This window comes from Nesoenas mayeri (genome assembly GCF_963082525.1).
Source record: "Nesoenas mayeri genome assembly, chromosome: 14".
In the NCBI taxonomy this organism is placed as follows: domain Eukaryota; kingdom Metazoa; phylum Chordata; class Aves; order Columbiformes; family Columbidae; genus Nesoenas; species Nesoenas mayeri.
In genome coordinates, this window is record NC_137556.1 from 18,950,905 (window position 1) to 18,965,411 (window position 14,507).

Below are 14,507 nucleotides of genomic sequence, written 5' to 3' on the forward strand. Positions count from 1 at the left end.
GTTACAGTTAAGAAGCCCATTCCTACTCGGGTGAGACAGCAGCGATCACACGGTTAAAACACCAATCCAGCTGCCATGCGCCTGAGGAGCGAGTCTGCTCATGTCCCTAAGTGTGGGGATGAGCCCTTTTTCTTGAGCTATTTCTATATCCTGCCGCGTGTCAGTGCAAAGAACACACCTCTGCGACAGGATACAGGGCTTGGATAGCACTGGCTTCAACTGCTCCACGTTTGTATCTACTCAGAGATTGCAGGATCAGGCAGGTGTTCCTCCAGCTCTGTTTGTGCCACGACTCACCGAATAAAACCATTTGCTGGTACAGGTGGTCTTGAAGATGCACCCACAATTCTTCAAGATTTCAATACCATCTTATGATGCTAAAAAACTTGACTCCAAAGCCCCGAGCCGCTGCACAGCAGCATCCTTAACTGGGTCATCCTGCCAGCGCGGCCCTCTGTGAACATCTGCCTTTGGAGCACCCGCGAGGGGACAGCACACAAGGCTTTGTAATTGAAGGTACTTCTCATATCGGAGCTACTCTCAGGGGAAGGAAGCCTGAAGTACGCTACATTTCTTAGTTGACAGGTGAATGACAAGCATGTTATTCTGAGCCATTTGAACACAGAAAGCTGCAAAAATAGCACAAAGTGAACTGAGATGAACAGTGAGTACTGTCCTTTCAGGGACAGAGCAACCTGCAAAAAACCCCAGTAAATGTGCTATAAAAGCATCATCACCAGCCAGTGGACGCTCAGTAACACCAGTGAACCAGATTTCTCCATATACTTTCTCTATAAGCTGGGGAAATTCCACTCTCCCTTTAACTAAACTATCCTGTGCATTCGCATACCAGTTATTTTGCAGCAGTATCTGCAGCTGGATCGTGTGCTTTTCCCCCTCCCCAAGACATTCCCTTCCACAGATGTTCCCACACAGAACGCATCACTGTCCCACAAACAATCAGCCACAGGCCAGTATACTCGAACCGTAGTTTTCTTGAACCACATTATTAATTTTGTGAGCAAAAAGCAAGCTCCCATTGCAAAGCACAGTCTCCTCCTCCTTCCAGTTCCAAATCGAGTTACAGAGGATAACAAACTCTGTGCAGAGGTACATTTCCAACACCAAACCACCACATCAGCAGACGAAATGGCATCTGTTTGGATGAAAACAAACTGCAGTTGAGAGAGAGAGGATGCAGCATCCACACAACACAGAAAACTCTGCCAGGTTTCAGTCCTGCTCCTCAACTTGCTTCTTCACTCGTCTTCGCAGACAAGAACTCCATGAGAAGAGCTGGAGCTGCAGTAAGTGTCCAGCCCGTTGCAGGGTTGTGCAGCTTGTCCCAGCTCAGCCAAGGCTCCTTTCTCCCCAATTTGTTCCAGTCTCCAGCTCCTCTCTGCAAGGCACAGCCATCCCCTCAATAATGCCCTACCAAAAAGGGATTTTATTTTGAACACAGGGGTTTTTTTCCCCCCTGTAGTTTTGTCATGTCTTAAATCCCCAGTTCCCAGCGAGCTGTAGTATATTCTGCTTTCGTTTAGAGGCTCAGAAAATATCAAAAGACAATAAGATGCCATGATTTAAAAGTCAAATAAAGATTTTGCTGTTATTTTAAGCACAGGTCATATTTTTGAGAAGCACCAGTTTGCCGATATTTTTTATGGTCCATATTTCCAGGTGGCTCCTGCCCCCACAGCAGCGGTTACAATCTCTAGGAGCCAGCAGAACACAAAGCGCTATTGAGATGGGGCTGAATAAAAGCGACATTGAAGCACTACAGAATCAGCCTCTCCGATATCTGGAGATGTTGTGTTCTCTCTCAAGCCAAGTGTGATGAATCAAGCACACAGAAACCCCGCTCTGTCTGAATACAGAAAGGCAAAGAAGTTTATCATCGAGTGTCCCCCACCACGGCACGATGAAATTTTGCTTTCTGCACAGTCATTTTTGAGCAGTCATTTTTCTTCCGAATCCCTCGCTGCTGGCAATTCTGCGCTAGGAAGCGCCGGCCTGCCTGCCAGCGCCCATGAAAGGAGCGTGCGTGCTGCGCACTGAGGGGCTTTGGCGGGTTCACACAATCCCAGTGCTGGCTGCCGTGTCCCGTCCTCTGCAAAGCTCAACGTCCATCCCAGCGCTGGCCAGCGGCAGCTCCGTGCTCAGGCGCTCCTGGCTCTGCCGTGCTCCTGGCTCTGCCGGGTCCACACACTAACTCCTCAGCAAACCGTGTGCAGGGCGAGCTGGGAGCTGGGAGCGCGGCCCCCAATTCCCAGCGGTTACTGCACCCGGGGAAGCCTCTGTCAAACTGCTGCAAAACACTCGCTCCTAAAATGTGAAATTTAAGAAGAGCTATGTCGACTAATTAATCAAGCTGTAAGTGACTTAACAATGAAGCATCTCAAGTTGTCATTAATTATCAGGTGCTCTACAGCGTGAATTCTGAAGTTACACGTACTAGCTGAGGCAGATGGCGGTATAATTAAGAAATGTAATTTAAAGGTATCTGAAAGAAGCCATCATTAATAACTGCTGTGTGACACCTGACGAGTAACTTCACACTCCCTGTCTGTAGAGAGACAGGGTGCTGCTGGCCAGTATTTGACAGGTCTACATTTTACATAGGATTTTGCAGCCAAGATGAAGATTGACTATGGCCAAATTCATTTCAAATAATGCAGAGCACTTGGAAATAATGCATTTCTAAAGCTGCCAAATAAAACAGAGCACCACAAGCAAACAAAAATTCCCCTTAAATCAAATGTAAATGAAATAAGTTTCTCTGTGTCTCCAACAACGCAGCTGACTGACATAGTAAGTGGTCAGACTTGATTTAGAAAGAACACTTGTGCTTGAGAGCAAAATAGCAATTGAATTCCCGCTGCATTTGTTCATTCTTACCATTCAATATCATCAAGTCCCTTTACATGAGCACTACTGGCACAGGCATCAAAGGCAACCAAAAAAATCACAAATAATGCAATCAGCCATAACGAGCAATCTCTGGAAAAAAGTTAAAAATACATAGGGAATGGAGACAGACCAGAGAAATGAGGGACGCAGTTCAGAGACCTGGCAGCGCCGACAGACCAATTCAAAAGCATCTTTTTGCTGCTGCTGAGTAGCCAACAGCGTCCCAGAGATGGCTCCACGCAGCCCAGGAGGGGGACGGACCCGAAGCAGCTGCCAATGTTCAGATGAACGAGCTGACTAAAGTGCCCAGACACAACCCTTTCTCCACCCCGAGCTGATGAGCTGCTGCCAAGTCAACCCCCAAGCTGGACAAACCCATCTGGGACGTGAGTGTCACCCACCGCTCAGGGTTTGAAACTCAGGTAGGGACGAGCTGGAGCCCACGGGATGCAGGAGCGCTGGAGGGGACAGGGACGCTCCAGTGCACACGGACAACTGGGAACACGATATTAGCAACAGGTATAATTCCCATGGAACTAAAAAATATCGGACCATCTATCACAGAGTGATTCCCTCTCAAACTCTAATTATTTTGATTCTGCAGAATTTACTAGTTTTATATCAGGAAAAATCTGGACATTTCTAAAGCGGTTTTCCCTCTGTCGGCGACAGTGTGTCAGTGTGTTTGCGGTGGCGGCTGCTGTGGCCACCGCCTGCTCTCACACTAGGCAGTTCTCACCTTTTGTACCCCAAATACATTTCTGATTTTCTTTTTTCTTTAACCTTGAAATCCGTTCCGATAATGACTAAGGAGCTGCACCTTCCCGCCGTTCAGAACTGCAGCAGCCTCAGCTACACCAGCCCGGGGTCATCAATAAGCTGCTTAAATTACACTCTTGAAAAAATCGTCGTCAGCTTTGTACTTGCTCAACTTCCCCTTTGCACTCACATCCCGGCTTAGGTGGAGGGGTTACCTGACATGGAACTGTTCATTATTAATAAAAGATTGACAAATTGCTTTTTCAATAAGAGCCAAAAAACGCAAGAGAAAGGAGCTACAATCTCTAACACATTAAATCTCCTTTTTCAAGGATTTCAAAGGCTGGCACTGAAAGTTTGTATTAGCATTTTGCTTCGCGCACCTGGATTGACTTCAGAGAAGCACCATGGAGATTCTGCTCCTTGTTTAGGCCCATACACAAAGCCTCCCAAACACGATCATCCAGCAGCTCTGTAATGTGTTTATCGTTGCATAATTTAAAATAAAGCTGCCTCGGCCACACTGCGCTGCTATAAGTAAGGACTGTATGATCGCTATGCAGGAGATGAACAAACACTAATTCAATTCTAAAAGCCTGATGACTCTCATTTAAAACCACAGTTGTAAAAATAGAAGTACGAGTTTTCAGATGGTCTCTGTATTGAAAAACACTAAGCAGTACCCTCTCCCAACCGATGCTCACGAACTCTATGCAAAAATAACAAAGCCATCCTCATTTATACACAGATACTTTGGGATTCTGACAATAGGGAAACAAGGCTTTTCAAAGGTGCCCTTGGCATTTTCAGTTCTGATTAAACTTCAAAACTTCAGCTTCTTGTTCTGGTTTTTGCTTTTCATGTTACAATTTCTCAGGGAACGCAAATTCACACTTAAAATCATTCACTCCAAAAGGTAAAAAAAAAGAATGGACAGGCAGCCATTCAACATTTGTCTCTTGAGGACTCGCTACAGAAGGTGTATCTGATATTCTTACAAAACTCAAATACAGCACATCTCATTTCCTCCTCCCCCATATTACGAAAACAGTCCAGATCCGCTTCAGGATGGTCGAAGCCCATGAAATTAATTTATCTGCAGATACAACTGTTCTGGCAAAACTAAGTGGCAACTGAGGACTCTCAGAAGTGATGCGTCAATTATGTAATTTCCATCCTTCTCAGAATGGCTTTTATTATTCAGCAAGTCCATACATTTATTAATTAACTTGTACACTACAGTCAATAGTCAAGACAAACGTGAGCATTTTAGCATCCAGTTTTAATAGTACCGCATGAGAGAGCTCTGCATCCTCACTGCCATTCCATAAACTCTCTGCTTTTGCAGAGGCACAGCGAACTCTGAATTCTACCCAGCAGCCTGAGTTCTTTAAGGGCTTCGGTTGGAGCGCAGCGGGAGCCGGGAGGACGTCACCGGGACTGGCGCTGTCAGCTGCTCCGCGGTTTTACCCGACGCGAGGAGCTGCGATGGGACGCGGCTCCACAGAAGGCACCTTGCGAGACCTCGTTGTGCGCAATGAAATCTCAATGTATTCACTTAAAATAGTTAAAGTCTTTAAATAAAACAAGCTGAACGCGGAAAAACTCCAGACATAAAGCACTGGGGGGAACAATGGACTAAAATTGAGATAACCACTATTTCCAGAGCTCTGCAACTTCACACAGAAGATGAGAGCAATTTTAATTTCAAGCCTGGTTATAAACACATGGAGAAGAAATTTCAGCTAGATGGAACAAAACTGGCAAGCAAAATGTTTGCACTTTTTATTCAAAAAGTTTTAGACAATAAGAAATGGGGGTTTCGGGGGTTTTATTTCAACAGGCTGGCAACTGACTGAAAGAGGAAGGGGAGCAGAGACAATATATTGTGTATTTTCTGCTCCCTATAATATCGAGGCAATTGCTTCATATTTTCATTTGTTCCCTTTCTTTTGGGATCAAATCTCAAAACCTGCGCCTTTTAAATTGTGTTTGTGTGTCTAAAAATCTAGTTGAGCTTTGTATTTGGCTCTCAAGCTAAACAAGCTGTCTCCAGCTATTCCCCAGTTCCCTGGTGCCGTTCTCGGTGCCGCTGTCCCGCGAGAGCTCTGCTCAGCTCCTCCATTCCTGCAGGAGAGGTCCTTCTCCAACAGCGCAACCCCACGTCTTGTCACGGTTTCCTAAGGGGACATTCTTCATGCACGACAAACGGACGCAGGCTCCGTTTACGAAGCAGCAAGCGCAGAAGGGAGAGCGCTTCTCTCTTGTCAACAGCAACGTTTTTCAATCAAAGAGGTGGAAGAGATATTCGGAGGGAACTAACACATCTCTAGCATAAAACACACACCTTCATTTCCAGGCTCCGTTCTCTAGAGCTGCAGGCGGAGCCGTGAAGGAGCCGCAGTGTGCGCCGCGGGCACCGTGCCCCCCGCAGCCGCAGCTGGAGCAGCAGATGTGACTGCTGGCACGGGAACTATTGCTGCCTCAGACAAACAAGCTAAAGTGAGAAAATGTTGTTATAAGCGCAAAACACATTAGTTACACAAGTCGATCCGAGCTACCACCACAGAAATCACAGCGCCGGTATGTAACGTAGAGCTGATCTTCAGCTAGAACTTCCAAAGTGAACCCTCATCTTAGAAGCTTCTTAGCAATACAAATGTTTTTCTTTAAATACAAGTGTTTCTAGAAGTGATATCTGGATAATTCCTGAATCGTTACCCATATTCAGAAAAGCATCTATGTTTCTCAAAGTGGAAACCATCATTCTTTCTTCTCTCATTTTGCTCATCCCTCAGAGCGTGCTGCATGACGCTCCTACTCAAGGCTCCCAACTTGGTGCCTCTTCTTAGCTGTTCAGACCAGTTTTCAGTAACTCAGAAAACTGTTCATGGCAACTTTAATGGTAATTGTAATTACATTATGCTCTTGAAGAAGGCAACAAAATACTAAGAGGAAGAAGCTCTACACAGACTTCAGGCAACTCCTTGATGACGCTACATGACTTCAATATTGCTAACGACTAAGATGATGAAAATCTAGACATGCACTGAGGCTTTTAGTTACATATTAAGAATTAAAACATTTATGCCACAGCTGTACCCAAAAAAAGCTATTTAAAAATGCTGTTGGAATTAGGACCAAAATAGATGGAAAATAGGTCAAGACTCTATGACTTTTTACCTGCCTCTGAACACACCACGTCAACAGCACCTACACTCTGCTCTGCTTATACTAATACTTCCCACCCTCTTTTACAGATCTCCCCTTCCCCAAATACTTCTGTTTCCAAAGGAAAATGGATCAGACTAAACACAGGGCTGTTCCTACAGGGGCAGAAGGACATTAACATCGTTTTCCAAACCCTAAACCTCATTCACCTCCCACTTCTAAACCCTTCACATCTCCCTTGGCCCACGTCCCACACTCCCAACCACCGTCCAACACCACGGCTCGCCCTGTGGAAAAGGTACGGCAGAGATGCGCCTCCTCCACGGAGGAGCAGCTCTAAGAACTGGGGTGATTTTCAAAGAGCAGAATGTCTCTGAACTCCCGATCAATGTCCAGATACGGCAGGGTTCAAACCCACCCCCAGTCACGCCAGCTCTCCCACCCCTTTGCTGCCAGGTCACTGATTGCCTTGCTGCTTCCCACATCCCTACAATGCAATCTGGACAGAAAGATTATCCAGAAGTCTCTTATTCCTCTTCCAACATGATTTTAAATCTCCACCAGCATTCTATGTACCCTTTCATACATAATTTGGTGTAGCATTAGAAGATTGGCCTCCAAAACACCCCTTACATGAACAAAAGTTATCCTATTAAAAGGTCACTTGCCTTTACTTATGTATGATGTATTAAATTTGTATATCCAGTTTTGCTGGAAAATGGAAGAACTTTTTTCTGCTGAGGTTTTCCTACTTTACTGATTATGAATGTAAGGAAAGCATGTTCCACGAGTAGAATTTAATTTATTTATGAATTAGCTGACTAATAAAATGAACTTCCATTGAAAGAGCATCGGTTCTTGGAGAGCGTCAGATTTTAGAGGGCACATTACGAGTTACACTGGCCATTTTAAATTGCTGCCAAGGTTATCTATAGACAAATCACAGCAAACGTGCTTGTTCTTTGGAAGAGCCGTTTTGCTCTCCATGTTCAGATGGGAAATGAGCCTGGGGCTGAACTAACCCTGCTTCTCTCCTGGCCACAGCGCAAGGCCGCGTCCCTCCCAACACACAAGGACCTTAAAAATAAAAGCATGGAAAAGACAACCTTGTAAAGAAAGAATATTTAAAGAATGAGCAAACTAGTCTATTCCCACCTCCAAAGATGCTCGTTTAATAATTGGAAATCATGTGGCTGATGGACACAAAGCATGATCTTGTGAGTCCAAAAGCAAGCTATTATTTTCAGCTCCACTATGCTCTACCCACTTTGGATTTTTTAGAAGCCTTTCACATGTGAAAACGTGCAGCTGCTAGAAACGAACAACACACAGGCCATAAGTACAGGCAAGTCAGGCTAAACTGCAATCAAGATGTTACAAGGCTGCAAGGCTTTTAGAAAGTGGTATTTTTAGAGGGAGGTCTGAAGAATTTCCCTAGGCCAGGGGCTGGGCAGCGAGGGCAGCACAGGGGAAATGTCAGACACACAGCTCATGGAGCTGCCAGCGCCCAAATGTGATTCTATCCAAGCAAATAAATTTGCAGCCTGCATCTGTTCATGGGTTTTCACTGAAGATGAGAAAATCATCTCTCCATATGCAAGATCCAACCCAGTGCATTAAAACAGGCACAGAGCAGTCTTTTGAGATAAATTAAAGCAATTGGGGAAAAATGGATGCTTATGAAATCTCACTGAGAGCTTTCGCCTCTTTGGTCTTACCAAAGCTCCTCTGAGAAAGAGACTTAGAAATAACATTTAGGCTGAGAAAAACATCTGACCCACAGGTAGTGGGTTCCAGAGTAAGATTATTCATTGTTTTTAAGGAATTACAAACTCTCCCTTTTCAAAATATTCTTCAGCAAGCAAACAGCTACTAGAAGATTTTAACCTGGACTCTGTGCTCATCTACCTTTTAGCTACTCTGTTTCTCAAGCTCTGAAAAACTTTTCCATTAAAACCACACAGTAGAAGACAAATTGACAACCTAACTTTTGTTTTTCTAAAGTATTCAATAGCGTAGCGAAAGGTTCTTCTCAGCACTGGTGGCTTTTCCCTTCGGTCCAGCAGTGTGGCTGCGGCCAGTTGTGCATGAGAGCACAGCAAAGACAATTCCATTTAGTATTAAATAATTATTGTGCAGCAGTAGAAATGAGCAGCGAGCTGCGGGACAGTTGAGCTTTTCTAGGAGGAACATTCAATGTGCAGACACCAAGGCCAAGCCATCTTTCCTCAGGAGCAGAGGCGCAGGTTGGAGGGCCCAGCAGTGTAAAAACCACTGGGACGCAAACAAGTACTTTCCAATCTGTAAATGAGGAAGACTTTCATAGTGCACAAGTGAATTTAACTTTTTCTTCCACTGGTTCCCAAAATGCTGTTTTTCCTGTTATTCTCATGTGCTGTGTTTAAATTGGCTTCTCAATTCCTGAATTAAACTCCTTTAGCACAATTCAGGCAGAGCGCTAGCTAGTTAATGGACTGTTAGCACAGAGCAATTTCGAAAGCTATCTTTGAAGCGTATTATTCAACGGAGACAAGTCTCATTTTACTATTCTTACCGTTACTCCATTTTCAAAAGACAGGATAAGGGGGTTGGTATTTTACTATGTGAAGAATGAACAAGCTGGAACCCCGTTGGGACGCGGCTTTGATGTGGCCTCTAGAACATGCAGACCCAGCAGGTTAATCAGATTCCTGTGCTTATTGAACCTTTCGGTCAAATCTGGCTGCCTGGACTTTTGGAACCACAAAGCAGAGAGTGTTCTGCTCCCAAGAAGGGAAAATTTCAAAATAAAGTTACCCAAATCGTGCACTCGCATCTCTTTACAGCTTCTGGGAGGGCCCATAAGCCCCTGTGCACTGCAGGAGCGAGAACCGCCGTGCTAAGCCAGACCCAGCACCGCTGCTCCTCCTGGCTAGCCAACACGTGCAAGAGTTCAGTGTGTACATGTAGATCCATACATCTACATATATCCCAGTCCCCTCTAGTGGCTGGTTCACCAGGAGGGCAGCACTGACTCCCCCAGGTCACAGGACAGAGGGCGACTCAACCCAAGGAGTGAAACTTCTCCCTCATTCAGCCGGGGATCTCCCGAGTTCCCCGGAGCACAGCAGCTCTCTTACATGTGCGTCTTCCCAACATTTCACATTAAAGGAAAGGACACGTTCTCCTCTACGTCTAAGCCATCCTGTCAATCACGGCATGATACACGACACAGCTCTGCTCTGCGCTACAGCTGTTTTGTCACATTTTAAGTCTCGAGTCACTCAGCAGCAATTCCAAGGGTAGTTACGATAAACTCCCCGCCACACTTACCCTGCGCTGCAATGGGCTGGAAGCAATCACCGCTCATCTCACCAAGCGGAACAGCTGCTGTTCTGCTCTTACACAACCTTTTATTGTTTCTCCAGATACCTGCAGTCAAGTTTTCTGCTTGAGAGGAGAATCATAAGGGAACTCGCAAACATCCTTCTCCATTCTGGCGGAGACCCCCAAGACTGTCAGTGCAAACCACCTCAGCCTGTGTTCCTCCACAGGAAACGCGACACGGCACACGGCTCCGCAGCGGCTCTCTGTCCCCGCAAGACGAGGGCTCTGCAGGAGCACTATTCCCCTTCTGTCGAAGCTTAACATATATATTAATCCATCTGCATTCACTGAAGAGGTTTATATAAAGCCACTTAGATCATGCTGCTCTACAGTTAGAGTTACATTTTAGACAGCAAAAGCAAGAAGCAAGCCTTCCCAAAGTTGTTGCGGCAGCACATGATTTTAGCAGAACCTTTTGATGCCAGTCAGAAATATTGTTTAATGCACAGTTTCAGGGGAATAGACTTTCTTGACAGAAAGGCTGTTTGGCTGAATAGTGGTTCTGTAAAACTCATTTGCGGCTTGGCATTTTGCACACAAGGTGAGGTCGGTGACAAGCGCTCCGCCATGCCCGTGGGGACAGCCAGCCCTCGCTTCTCAGCCGGCACACGAGCACTGCAGGAGCGGGAACACGGGCTCACCTCGCAGCGGGGGCAGGAGGGAAGCGCAATTACTCCTTTGTAATTATGCCAATGAACTCCAGGCGTGGACGCCGCACAGCCACTGAAGAGGTGGGCAGAACTACGGCAGAATAGGCACTGCTATTGTTATGCCAGTCAACTTCTCCTGTAAACAAGCCCTAAAAATAATGTTCTAGATAAATTAGGCTTGCAACACGAAGAAGGGAAGCTTTACACCAAACTAGCTCCACAGTGTTGCCAACACTGCACGGGGCACAGCCGTATCCTGGTCCCAAGGCAGGGGCACAGCAACACTGTCTTCCACCTGCTGTTTTGTCAGTGTTGCTCACTTAAAATTTAGAATAAAATAACTTTGAAACTATAAGAAGATGGCACTCACACTAAAACGCAGCAGGCCAGAAGTGAAGAATGGATGCATTCAAAGAATCAAAGATTTTCATTGCTTAGACAGCAATTCAGAAGAGCCAGACTAGCCCGACGTGCCCCAGACTATGGGGCAGTTGCACACCAAGCTCAGCGCCCCTAAGGCTTAAAAAAAGTGAGAAAAATATATTGAACAAGAGTCAGAAACTCCTTTTACTGATGTTTGAGAAGTCTTCCTCTCGAGTAATTTGAAACGGTCAAGTTGTGTTGAAAGTATTCCCAATGAGCCCGGAGACACACAGACTGAATGATCAAACGCAGCAATACCAAGAGAGCAGAAATACATTAACCGGCCCGTGTCTGTTCCCGGCAGCCGCTGAGGTCAAGCACAGGAGCCGGCGGATGCCTCCAAGTGCACAGGAGGAGTTTTTGAGGTTGATTCCTAGTGGCACATTCCTCCACGACCCCTGCAGACGTTTGCTCCTTGGCATTCAGCAGCAGCGGGCACAGGACTCGCACGCGAGAGCCGCGGCAGGAGGACGAGGTTACCGAGCCGCAGCCGTGGATATGGGGGATGAACCCACGCTGCTCTTTGGAACTGCGCTACCTGTTGGAAAACTACCACATTTAATAGCAGACTAACGATCTTCAATGCGTTTTAGCTCAGATGGGTCAGTCGGATTCAGGCTGATCCTCCCCCAGATTAACTTCACTCTGCAGTAAAGGCTGCGAGCCTTTGGGGTTTTGTTACACAAGGGCAGCAGGGATGAGCTGTGCTGTTACCGGAGTTTTCTGTTTGTCCATTGTTTGCTCTTTACACATGCACAAGCAGGTTTGCATTCTAAAAGTATTCACATAGAAGGCCTGTTTATAGTCGCTGGTATTTTACTGCAAAGAGAAAACCTCCAGACTTCAAGCAACAGATCAGACTGTAGAGCAGGACAGTCCCAGCCCACGGCCTCCATTAGTCCACATCACCATCTCCAGTTAATGCATCCAGCAAGGGGAACAGCATCATATATTCACGTTGTATCATATCTAAATCTACATGGGCTATATAACACTAGCCACTGCATTTTGATAAGCTTATGTTTTTAATTATTTAATACTAAATTGAGTTGCATTTAAATTCATGAAAATGAAATTTTAAAAGCAAATTTGTTACACAATTTGCTCTTTGTTTCGACAGACTGTCAAAATCTGCTTTGCCCAGGCTTGTCCCAGTTTACCTAGTGATAATTTCATTTTAATTTGCACCACCTTACCTCAATCAATTTGTTGGCGTGTTCACGGAAAACCTGGGCATATTCTTTAACTTCTTTTTCGTTCCCATTCTTGGCAGCTTCAATCAAGACTAAAAGCGGAACATTTGTTTCCAGAAAAGAGTCTGATACGTGGTCCATGACAGCTTTGCGGAGCTAAAACAAAAATCAAAGAATGGGATATTTTCCAGTAGTATCCCACTACTGCTTCTCCTTTTACCATATTAATACATACATCTTAAGGACTTTTGTCGCTGATCCCTTTTCCTTTGTGTGGTCAAGGCTCTCCCTGCACTCAGTCTTGTCTATACACTTTTTCCTTCTATTTAAATTAAATCTCTTAAAAAAAACTGGATTAGTTACATAAGTGCAAGTCACCAGTTTGGCCACAAATATTGATTTAGCAGCTCATATTGGTTTTGTTTGAGTAAATTTGCTGCTTTCCCCCAGCTGAATTAACAACACGCTGATTTAACTTTGTTATTTTGCTAACAGAATCAAATTATTGTTCAAACTTGATCCATATTCACATTTACTTGAAAAAGGGAATATCTTACTTTAAAAACCAAATGGGCCAAAGATGGATGTTACATAAATAGAGTCCTCAAAGACAGTCCGAGACGAATACCAAAACTATTATAAACCATATCTGATTGTGTTCAAAACCCATCAAATGTGAGGTGACTTGTTGGTTTGTCGGGTTTTTCAAAGTCTCTCTATCACAAGGATGATTAAGAATCCAACATGTTTATTATACACTTAGCAGGGATTACATTTCCAGCCCATGCTTCCCTGGGAGCCAGGCACTGGAAGCTTCTCGCTTTTCATCCACTAAACACACTCATTTGTCTCCACAAATATCAACTTCATACATTCATTACCTGTCTACGCAGGTCTCGGGTCTTTTTGGTCATTTTATCAATGGCAGAGTTGAGCGCATCGCTTCTTTCTTTGCGTCCAGCCTGGAAAACAAGAAACAAAGAGGTAAACGGGTACTCAGGGTCTCAAAGTAAAACCAGTATGATTCATTCCACGTGCAATGTCAGCTCCTTTGTTATTTTGTGACTCTGCACACTAGCGGTCTCTCCTCCCGGCTGGCCAGGCCACCACAGGAACATCTGACATCACAAGATTTTACCCTTAACACCCTTCAACTTTTTTTCTGAAGAAAAGGTGGGTTTCATAAATCCAGACGTCTTTCTGCTCCCCACCAGCCGCAGACCACGTTCAAGCTCTGAGCTCTAGACGTCCCTTTTCTACCAGCTCAACCACCGCACGGAGCCCAGAGCAACCCGCTTCAACCCTCCAAAGGCAAAATGCCATTATCTTAGAGGTAAAATCCTTACAAAACGTTTGTCAGGAGTGAAATCCAGTGTTGCAAGTGAGTATCCAAGGCCCACTCACCAAGACCTGGATCCCACCACCGTTCAACACAGCAAATTTCCCGTTAGCCCTGTTGTTAAACAGAGGGCAAGAGGCCAGGAACAGCGGCAGCCTCTTGCTTTTTAAGCAGACACCGGGTCAAAAATACCCTAATTTCTATCAGATTGGGAGTGTGAGATAAAACAATGGCGGCGGTCTGGTTTTGCTGGGAGTTTTCTGTATAATATAGCTTATTTGGAGTTTTGAACCACACTTTATGCAACCACAATCCAGTTTCTGAAGTTCTAAGACACAATCAATATCATTATCCTATTGAGAAGAGAAACCATTTAGCGGCACTAAAGCGAGGGTTTGCCAGTTATCAATCCTCCAGGTGACAGGCTGCTGTTAAATACTTGGATGGGCAGCCATGAATCTAAAACGCAGAGTCCGCACTACAGCAGAAATAAGAATTAAACAGAATTGGGAGGAAAAACGTGGGATGTTGTAATGTCACTCTAGTTTAATGAATTATCGAAGATTTGCCACCTCCCTGATCAAGCCATTTGATTCTCATCACAAAGGGTAACTGAAGAGTGACCAAAATTAAACCCAGGAGCTGGCTGTGCCTATGGGCAGCGCTGCTGTCGGCTCGTTCTTCACTCCACCTTCC

The 14,507-nt window shown here is 45.1% G+C and overlaps 1 protein-coding gene across 4 annotated transcripts in view; it reads right to left on the reverse strand.

The window, feature by feature from the left end:
* CTNNA1 (catenin alpha 1) overlaps positions 1–14,507 on the reverse strand; it is a 113,880-nt gene that overhangs the window by 32,070 nt on the left and 67,303 nt on the right. For 3 of the 4 annotated variants that reach the window (XM_080353515.1, XM_080353517.1, XM_080353516.1), the window contains 2 exons: positions 13,354–13,434; positions 12,476–12,628 (listed from right to left, as the gene is read on the reverse strand). In XM_080353515.1, the coding sequence (XP_080209641.1) occupies positions 12,476–12,628; positions 13,354–13,434 (234 nt within the window). Of the gene's footprint in view, positions 1–10,152; positions 10,166–12,475; positions 12,629–13,353; positions 13,435–14,507 lie in introns of those variants that run through there. The other variant, XM_080353518.1, reaches the window with a different exon arrangement.